We start from the raw sequence: 9,641 nt of genomic DNA, 5'->3' as shown, positions 1-9,641 counted from the left end.
CGCTGGTGGAGTGATGGAGGTCATGTGACGCTGGTGGAGTGACGGAGGTCATGTGACGCTGGTGGAGTGACACTGGTGGAGTGATGGAGGTCCTGTGACGCTGGTGGAGTGATGGAGGTCATGTGACGCTGGTGGAGTGACGGAGGTCATGTGACGCTGGTGGAGTGACACTGGTGGAGTGATGGAGGTCATGTGACGCTGGTGGAGTGACGCTGGTGGAGTGATGGAGGTGGAGTGATGCTGGTGGAGTGATGCTGGTGGAGCGACGCTTGTGGAGTGACGCTGGTGGAGTGACGGAGGTCATGTGATGGAGGTGGAGTGACGCTGGTGGAGTGATGGAGGTGGAGTGACGCTGGTGGAGTGATGGAGGTGGAGTGATGCTGGTGGAGTGATGGAGGTGGAGTGATGATGGTGGAGTGACGGAGGTCATGTGATGGAGGTCATGTGACGGAGGTCATGTGATGGAGGTCATGTGATGGAGGTCATGTGACGGAGGTCATGTGACTGACGACTGTTTCTGTTCATTTGCATTGTTCTGTGTTTTTTTGTGGTTTTGAGCTTCAGACGATTCTAGAAATGATGTCATCGTCTGAAACTGCAGAAGGTGGAGGTTTCACTGCAGTTTTTATTATAAAAGGTGGAGGTTTCACTGCAGTTTTTATTATAAGAGGTGGAGGTTTCACTGCAGTTTTTATTATAAAAGGTGGAGGTTTCACTGCAGTTTTTATTATAAGAGGTGGAGGTTTCACTGCAGTTTTTATTATAAAAGGTGGAGGTTTCACTGCGGTTTTTATTATAAAAGGTGGAGGTTTCACTGCAGTTTTTATCAGAAAAGGTGGAGGTTTCACTGCGGTTTTTATTATAAAAGGTGGAGGTTTCACTGCGGTTTTTATTATAAAAGGTGGAGGTTTCACTGCAGTTTTTATTATAAAAGGTGGAGGTTTTAGAATGCAGACTGTCCATGCCCCCCCACCCCCCCCAGACTGTCCTTGTCCATTAAGACGTCCAGGTTGTCCACGGGGACACTACTTCCTTCACTTGAAGACACTTTCCTTGTCTTCCTGTCCTGGTTCCACTGTGAATGTCCACACGGAGACGAGACACTGAGTTAATGGCCGCCGGTCGTCAGGACGACCGTCTCCCCGGAAACGTCCGGGACGATCCATCATGAGACTGACAGGACGTCTTTCTGTCTCCAGTCGCGGGACGACGTCGCTGCAGAGGAAGATTAATGAGGCTTCCTTTTTTACCTGCTCATCAGTCACATGACCTCACCTCACCTCAACACCTCACCTCAACACCTCACCACCTCACCTCAACACCTCACCTCAACACCTCACCTCAACACCTCAACACCTCACCTCAACACCTCACCTCAACACCTCACCTCAACACCTCACCTCAACACCTCAACACCTCACCTCAACACCTCACCTCAACACCTCAACACCTCACCTCAACACCTCACCTCAACACCTCACCTCAACACCTCAACACCTCACCACCTCACCTCAACACCTCACCTCAACACCTCAACACCTCACCTCAACACCTCACCTCAACACCTCACCTCAACACCTCACCTCAACACAACTCAACACCTCACCTCAACACCTCACCACCTCACCTCAACACCTCACCTCAACACCTCACCTCACCTCAACACCTCACCTCAACACCTCACCTCAACACCTCACCTCAACACCTCACCTCAACACCTCACCTCACCTCAACACCTCACCTCACCTCAACACCTCACCTCACCTCAACACCTCAACACCTCACCTCAACACCTCACCTCAACACCTCACCACCTCACCTCAACACCTCACCTCAACACAACTCAACACCTCACCTCAACACCTCACCTCACCTCAACACCTCACCTCAACACCTCACCTCAACACCTCACCTCAACACCTCACCTCAACACCTCACCTCACCTCAACACCTCACCTCACCTCAACACCTCACCTCACCTCACCTCAACACCTCACCTCAACACAACTCAACACCTCACCTCAACACCTCACCTCACCTCAACACCTCACCTCACCTCAACACCTCACCTCACCTCAACACCTCACCTCACCTCAACACCTCACCTCAACACCTCAACACCTCACCTCAACACCTCACCTCAACACCTCACCTCAACACCTCACCTCACCTCAACACCTCACCTCAACACCTCACCTCAACACCTCACCTCAACACAACTCAACACCTCACCTCACCTCACCTCACCTCAACACCTCACCTCAACACAACTCAACACCTCACCTCACCTCACCTCAACACCTCACCTCACCTCACCTCACCTCAACACCTCACCTCAACACAACTCAACACCTCACCTCACCTCACCTCAACACCTCACCTCACCTCACCTCAACACCTCACCTCAACACCTCACCTCAACACCTCACCTCAACACCTCACCTCAACACCTCACCTCAACACAACTCAACACCGCACCTCACCTCAACACCTCACCTCAACACCTCACCTCAACACCTCACCTCAACACCTCACCTCAACACCTCACCTCAACACAACTCAACACCTCACCTCACCTCACCTCACCTCAACACCTCACCTCAACACCTCACCTCAACACCTCACCTCAACACCTCACCTCAACACCTCACCTCAACACAACTCAACACCTCACCTCAACACAGCTCAACACCTCACCTCAACACAACTCAACACCGCATCTCACCTCAACACCTCACCTCAACACCTCACCTCAGCTCAACACCTCACCTCAACACCTCACCTCAACACCTCACCTCAACACCTCACCTCACCTCAACACCTCACCTCAACACCTCACCTCAACACCTCACCTCAACACAACTCAACACCTCACCTCACCTCACCTCACCTCAACACCTCACCTCAACACAACTCAACACCTCACCTCACCTCACCTCAACACCTCACCTCAACACCTCACCTCAACACCTCACCTCAACACAACTCAACACCTCACCTCACCTCACCTCACCTCACCTCACCTCAACACCTCACCTCAACACCTCACCTCAACACCTCACCTCAACACCTCACCTCAACACCTCACCTCAACACAACTCAACACCGCACCTCACCTCAACACCTCACCTCAACACCTCACCTCAACACCTCACCTCAACACCTCACCTCAACACCTCACCTCAACACAACTCAACACCTCACCTCACCTCACCTCACCTCAACACCTCACCTCAACACCTCACCTCAACACCTCACCTCAACACCTCACCTCAACACCTCACCTCAACACAACTCAACACCTCACCTCAACACAGCTCAACACCTCACCTCAACACAACTCAACACCGCATCTCACCTCAACACCTCACCTCAACACCTCACCTCAGCTCAACACCTCACCTCAACACCTCACCTCAACACCTCAGCTCAACAGTAATGGAATTCCTGAGCTGGATGATTTTATTGACATGGAAACTGTTTACATTTACATACATGTATATGTAAATGATTAATATCTACATATATATAGATATATATAGATTTATATAGATATACATAGATGTATATAGATATATATAGATATATATCGATATATAGATATATCTATAGATATCTATAGATAGATACTCTGATTCTGATCCAGATGAAACCTGTCGGTGGAAACGAAACACCAAATCAATGAACTCTTGCAGCTTGAAAGGTTCCAGGGCTCATTAACGCTGGAGCGGCATGCGTCTGCATCCTGGGCTCTGATTGGCTGTTCCAGGAACCGACTGATGACGCTGATTCTCCTGGTCCACTTTGATTAAAGCGTTGCTTTACTTGATTGTAGGCGCGGCCTGATTCTTCCTGCTGTGGAAGGAAAGAATGAGTAACCACTTCTAACGTCTCTCTATCCTTCTATTGATAGCAACATAATCCTATTACAATTATCCTGAAGTGTTCTAGCAGCGCCGTGGGGAGAGAACTCCGCCCACAAGGGCTTCAGCCGCCTCGTCAGAACACCGTCACCTCCTCCGACAGAGGTTCCTTCCTGTTCCACAGCCACTCTGCTGCTCCTTGTTGGGTTCCTCTAATTAAAGCACCAGCAAATGACTTGGTTATGGTGATTTAGCTAAACAGTGCAATTCAATCAAATTCAATCAAATCGCATTGAATTATTACCAATAAAAACGTCCCACTGCTTTTTACAACTGTTCAGTGATTGTTGACAAGATAAAAGATAAGAAAAGATAAGATAAGATAAGATAAGATAAGATAAGGTAAGGTAAGATAAGATAAGATAAGATAAGATAAGATAAGATAAGATAAGATAAGATAAGAAAGTGTAGGATAAGTACAATAAACATACTATAGTAAAAAAAATAATACCAGTGTTGGCAGAGCAGGGTCAGTCCTAACAAGGTCAATTAGTGGCGTAGATAAAGTGACGTAGATAAAGTGACGTAGATAAAGTGACGTAGATAAAGACGTATAGATTCAGGGGTTATTGCACATACTGTTGCTGTTACTTTACAGTCTTGTTGTCCAGTCTAACAGCAGTGGAGATGAAGGACTTGCGGTAGGGATGAAGGACTTGCGGTAGGGATGAAGGACTTGCGGTAGGGATGAAGGACTTGCGGTAGGGATATAAGGACTTGCGGTAGGGATGAAGGACTTGCGGTAGGGATATAAGGACTTGCGGTAGGGATGAAGGACTTGCGGTAGGGATATAAGGACTTGCGGTAGGGATGAAGGACTTGCGGTAGGGATGAAGGACTTGCGGTAGGGATATAAGGACTTGCGGTAGGGATGAAGGACTTGCGGTAGGGATGAAGGACTTGCGGTAGGGATGAAGGACTTGCGGTAGGGATATAAGGACTTGCGGTAGGGATGAAGGACTTGCGGTAGGGATGAAGGACTTGCGGTAGGGATGAAGGACTTGCGGTAGGGATGAAGGACTTGCGGTAGGGATGAAGGACTTGCGGTAGCGCTCCGTCCTGCACTGAGGGTGTCCCAGTCGGCCACTGAGAGCAAGATGATGATGATGATGATGATGATGATGATGATGATGATGATGATGATGATGATGATGATGATGATGATGATGATGATGATGATGATGAAGGGTTTTGGACCCCAGTGAGACACGCGGTAGAATCCCTCCCGTCAGTGAAGGAACCGACGAGCGACGTCACACTGGAGAAACGAAAGCTGCGTCATGTGACTCCTGTAGCCTTTGGGTTGTTTGTTGACAAACAAACCTGTTTGTTTGTGTTGCAGGTCCTGGCCGCCATCTCCATCCTGTTCATCGTCATCTCCACCATCTCGCTGTCCCTCAACACGCTGCCGGAGCTGCAGGTGGTGGACGAGTTCGGCCAGTTCAACGACAACCCCAGCCTGGCCCACGTGGAGGCGGTGTGCATCGCCTGGTTCACCATGGAGTACCTGCTGCGCCTGCTCTCCGCCCCCAACAAGTGGGACTTCATCAAGGCGCCGCTGAACATCATCGACCTGCTGGCCATACTGCCTTACTACGTCACGCTCTGTCTCACCGAGTCCAACAAGAACGTCATGCAGTTCCAGAACGTGCGGCGCGTGGTCCAGATCTTCCGCATCATGAGGATCCTGAGGATCCTGAAGCTGGCGAGACACTCGACGGGACTCCAGTCGCTGGGCTTCACCTTGCGCCGGAGCTACAACGAGCTGGGTCTGCTCATCCTCTTCCTGGCCATGGGGATCATGATCTTCTCCAGCCTGGTGTTCTTCGCCGAGAAGGACGAGGACGCCACCAAGTTCACCAGCATCCCCGCCTCCTTCTGGTGGGCCACCATCACCATGACCACCGTGGGGTATGGAGACATTTACCCACAGACTCTGCTGGGGAAGATTGTGGGGGGGCTCTGCTGCATAGCCGGCGTGTTGGTCATTGCCTTGCCCATCCCAATCATCGTCAACAACTTCTCTGAGTTCTACCGGGAGCAGAAGAGGCAGGAGAAGGCCATCAAGAGGAGGGAGGCCCTGGAAAGGGCCAAACGGAGTGGAAGTATCATTTCTATCAACCTAAAGGACGCTTTTGCCCGCAGTATGGAACTCACTGATGTGCTGGTGGAAAAGAAGGAGGACAGTAAATGTCCCGTGGACAATCACCTGTCTCCGAGCCGATGGAGCTACCACAAGCACTACTCCAACGCAGAGGCGGAAAGTCCAGGGAAGTCCCGGCATTACCAGGAGGTGCGTCAGCTGGGTTCCCCCGAACGCCTCAAGCCCTCGTCCAACAAAACCACCCCTCAGCACCTCAGTGCGAAGCACCTAGAGGACGCCTACAACAAGGCGGCGGGTCTCCAGGATCTACCGGACAAAGTCAAAGAGGAGCGAATTGAGATGAACGCCATCCAAACCGCCGCGGCCCGACCAACGTCCCCGAACGGCAGCAAGGCCCGGAAAGTACCGGCCGTCGCCGATGACGTGGCGGCAGAGCGAGGGGAAAGAGATTCCCTGCTTCCCAGTGCGGAGGCCGGTCAGACTGGCCCCAGACAGCAGCGTATACCCCCCCCACTGGACCTCAGCCAGATCAGCGCCCTGGAGGTGAGCCGGGCCGCCGACACCATCCAGCCCATGTCCGTCATCAAAGAGGGCCTGTACGAGTTCGTGTCCAGTCCTGCTGACGGCAACACCGACGACAAGGGCGTGGGCAGCGTGTGTCGCTCCTTAAAGGAGTACACCCCCAAAAACATGAGTTCCCTCAAAGTGGACTACGTCGGTTCCCAGGACGACGTTCTGGTGGCGGTGATGACGCCCGTGGCCACCTCCGTCTCCGGCGGCTCGGCCAAGGTTGTTCAGCTCTTTCCTGATGACGCGGCCTCCAAGTACCCCCCATCGCCTCCTTCTGCAACGCACGAGGCTAAGTCTCCACTGGCAGTCCTGCAAACTCCATCCCCGGTCCAGCAATCTGTTAGTCCCGGCAACTCCCAGGGGGGGGGCGAAGGCTCAGCGGCTCGGGGCTTAGAAGGTGAAGGACGGCTCACGGGCTTAAGCCACCGGGGGAGGAATCACGTGGAGAAGTCGGCTGCTGCCTCGGGCGGCGGCGCCAGTCCACTGTCGGCGAAAGGTAGCCCACTGAACTGCACCCAGGAGCTGCCGACCCTGGAGGGGGTGAGTGACGGGGCGGGAGGGGGGGGGGTCACACCAGGCCCAAGAAAACCAAGAGAACCACATTGATCTGGATGGAAATTTGCCTCCGTCCTGTGAAACGAGCATGTGAGCGTAAGATCAAAGACGGGTTCAAAGACTGTAGAAGGCCGAGGGGCCGGACGGCAGCGACCCCCCCCCCCCCCCCCCCCCCAGGACCCCCCCCAGACTCCACCTGAAGGCTCCTCTTCACTCTGGGGTTTTTGCTTCTATGGAAACACAGACACGTTATGATGTTTCTGGAGCGTTCTGGAGCGTCGTCACATGACTTTATGACTGACGGAGGAGGTTCACAAGCTCTTTGGTCGTGACGACTTTCACTTTGAAGTGACGCTGCTGAGCCACGACGCAAAACGAGTCGTTCATCTGTTCTAAGCTCACTTGTGAACAAAATCAAAGCCTTGTTGGAATGAAAACACAGACGATGAGCCTGAAGCGGGTTTTTTTTGTCCAGAAGGATAAATTGTCGGTGTCTTGTTGTTCGCTACGTCGGCCATTTTGAATATGATCGACTAAATACACAGAACAGAGGAAGGAACAGGAGGGACTTGATTCTTATTTTATATTTGTCAAAGTAACTTTGGACATATTTATTTTCCCCCAAAACTTGATTGACTAGAAATTATTCTGGATTTTGCTCAATAATTTGTGTTCAAGTATTATTTTGTGCGACAAGCAGACGAGACCATATGAAGAGTTTTGTCTCTGGTCTTTGGCCACTGTAGCACGGCATGGTCCTGAAGGACAGACATGTCCACTGTCCACTGAGCACTCCTGCTTATTTCTGTAATATTGGTCCAGTTTACACACTTTTCTAGAATAAAATAACATTTTAAAGAACAGAAATATTCTTTGGACGTCATCAGGGGTCGACGGAACACAAATGATGGACAAAGTCTCTGATCGTGTTCTTCTGCTGATTCCACTCGTTAAACACGTCACGTGTTCATTTCGAAGCCCCTCCCACTGTCCCTCCTGCGCCATGAAGGCAATTTGTCTCTGGATGATGAAGGACAGAAATGTCCAACGTGTTGAAGAAAACCTCCACCGTCACAGTGAATCAAGAGACGCCGTCACTTTCTGGTCTCTGTGAGACTAAAGTCTTATGAAAGGGTCCGTCCAGGTTGAGGATTGTTTCCAGATGTTCCCGTCGTTCCCATTGGTCCATTGTGCTGACCTCAGCAACGTGTTGACAAACACTGGAGCTTTGGTGGCGTTCATGTGACCAATCAGACGCTCGGACGGGTTTTATTGTTTGTTTTCCACAGTGAAGGTTTGGTCTTTGATCTTTTTACAAAGCAGATCTCTTTGATACGACTTCAAAATCTACACAATCCAGATGCGCTGATTTGCTGACGTGCAGAGGAGGAGGAGGAGGAGGAGGAGGAGGAGGGGGGACGAAGAGAGGAGGAGGAGGAGGAGGAGGAGGAGGAGGAGGAGGAGGAGGAGGAGGAGGGGGGGAGGAAGAGAGGAGAAGGAGGAGAAGGGGGAGGAAGAGAGGAGGAGGAGGAGGAGGAGGGGGAGGAGTCGACCAGACCATGAGTTTCTCATCAAACTCTCCACGTCTCCAGTGGCAGTGGTCTTGCTGGGGTTCTGGCGCCCCCTACAGGAATGATCAAGACACTTCCAGGACTTCCTGCCTCCTGCAGCACTTTGCGTTTCCCTTCATTTATTATTTTATTCCTCGTTCAGCCGTGAACTCCTGCTGAACGACTCCACACGTCTCGCTGTGAGCGGCTTCAAGACCAACATCCAGCTCAACTACTACTGTATATCTATGTTCTCATTACTTCTAGAACTGTATGTTTGGTTCTTGATTAACTCCAATTTATTCAAGTTTTACAAGTGGGACTTGTAAGTAACTTGAAGTCTTGCCCCCCCCGCCCCCCCCCCCCCAAAAAAAAAGGTGCCTTTTCATAAATAGACAATTTATGAGAAGGTGGAAAAACAACTGTTAAATATGGCCAGATTGTTTTGTAGTTTGTTTTTTTTTTTTTTTTTTTAATGTCCTTGTCATTATTTGCTTGTTGTTGTTGTGGAGAACCGGTTCTATGCAGTTCCTCACACATTTCTCCACGTTTGAAGTAAACCACTTAGTAAATATTAGTCGTTTTCTGGAAACTTCAGGTGAAAGGTCAAAGGTCACGGTGCCACAGGTACGCTTCATTACGTCGCTCTACTTTTCTTTCATACGTTTGGTCTTCAGTCTTGTTCTGGACGAGACTGAATCCTTGTTTCCTGCTCGGTGGTCAAAGTGACCGATGTGGAAGAACCAAGAGGATGAAAGTGGTTTGACAGGACGTTACTGAAGCAGGGTATTGTTTTAAAATAGGCCGGAGACATCGTGACTAAAAGGAATGCTGAAGGTTTTAAATCGATCGTCTACAAAGACTGTATTTCTATCAAGTGACGTCACTGTGGTGGAGCTCGTTCCTCCAACAGACGAAGTCACAAGGAAATGAGGAAAC

The 9,641-nt window shown here is 50.7% G+C and overlaps 1 protein-coding gene across 1 annotated transcript in view; it reads left to right on the top strand.

Annotated features, from left to right (window-relative positions):
* Nucleotides 1-8,788, top strand: part of LOC308148146 (potassium voltage-gated channel subfamily B member 2-like) — a gene marked incomplete at both ends in the record, with an annotated part of 22,844 nt that extends 14,056 nt beyond the window's left edge. Inside the window, 2 exons of the mRNA XM_080521582.1 lie at nucleotides 5,266-7,137; nucleotides 8,783-8,788. Of these exons, the coding sequence (XP_080377708.1) occupies nucleotides 5,266-7,137; nucleotides 8,783-8,788 (1,878 nt within the window). The remainder of the gene's footprint in view (nucleotides 1-5,265; nucleotides 7,138-8,782) is intronic.
* Between the last annotated feature and the right edge of the window lie 853 nt (nucleotides 8,789-9,641).

Source organism: Blennius ocellaris (genome assembly GCF_963422515.1).
Source record: "Blennius ocellaris genome assembly, contig: SCAFFOLD_113, whole genome shotgun sequence".
NCBI classification, from domain to species: Eukaryota; Metazoa; Chordata; class Actinopteri; order Blenniiformes; family Blenniidae; genus Blennius; species Blennius ocellaris.
Note: the sequence above shows the minus strand (reverse complement) of the source record. Positions and strands in the feature narration are given on the sequence as shown.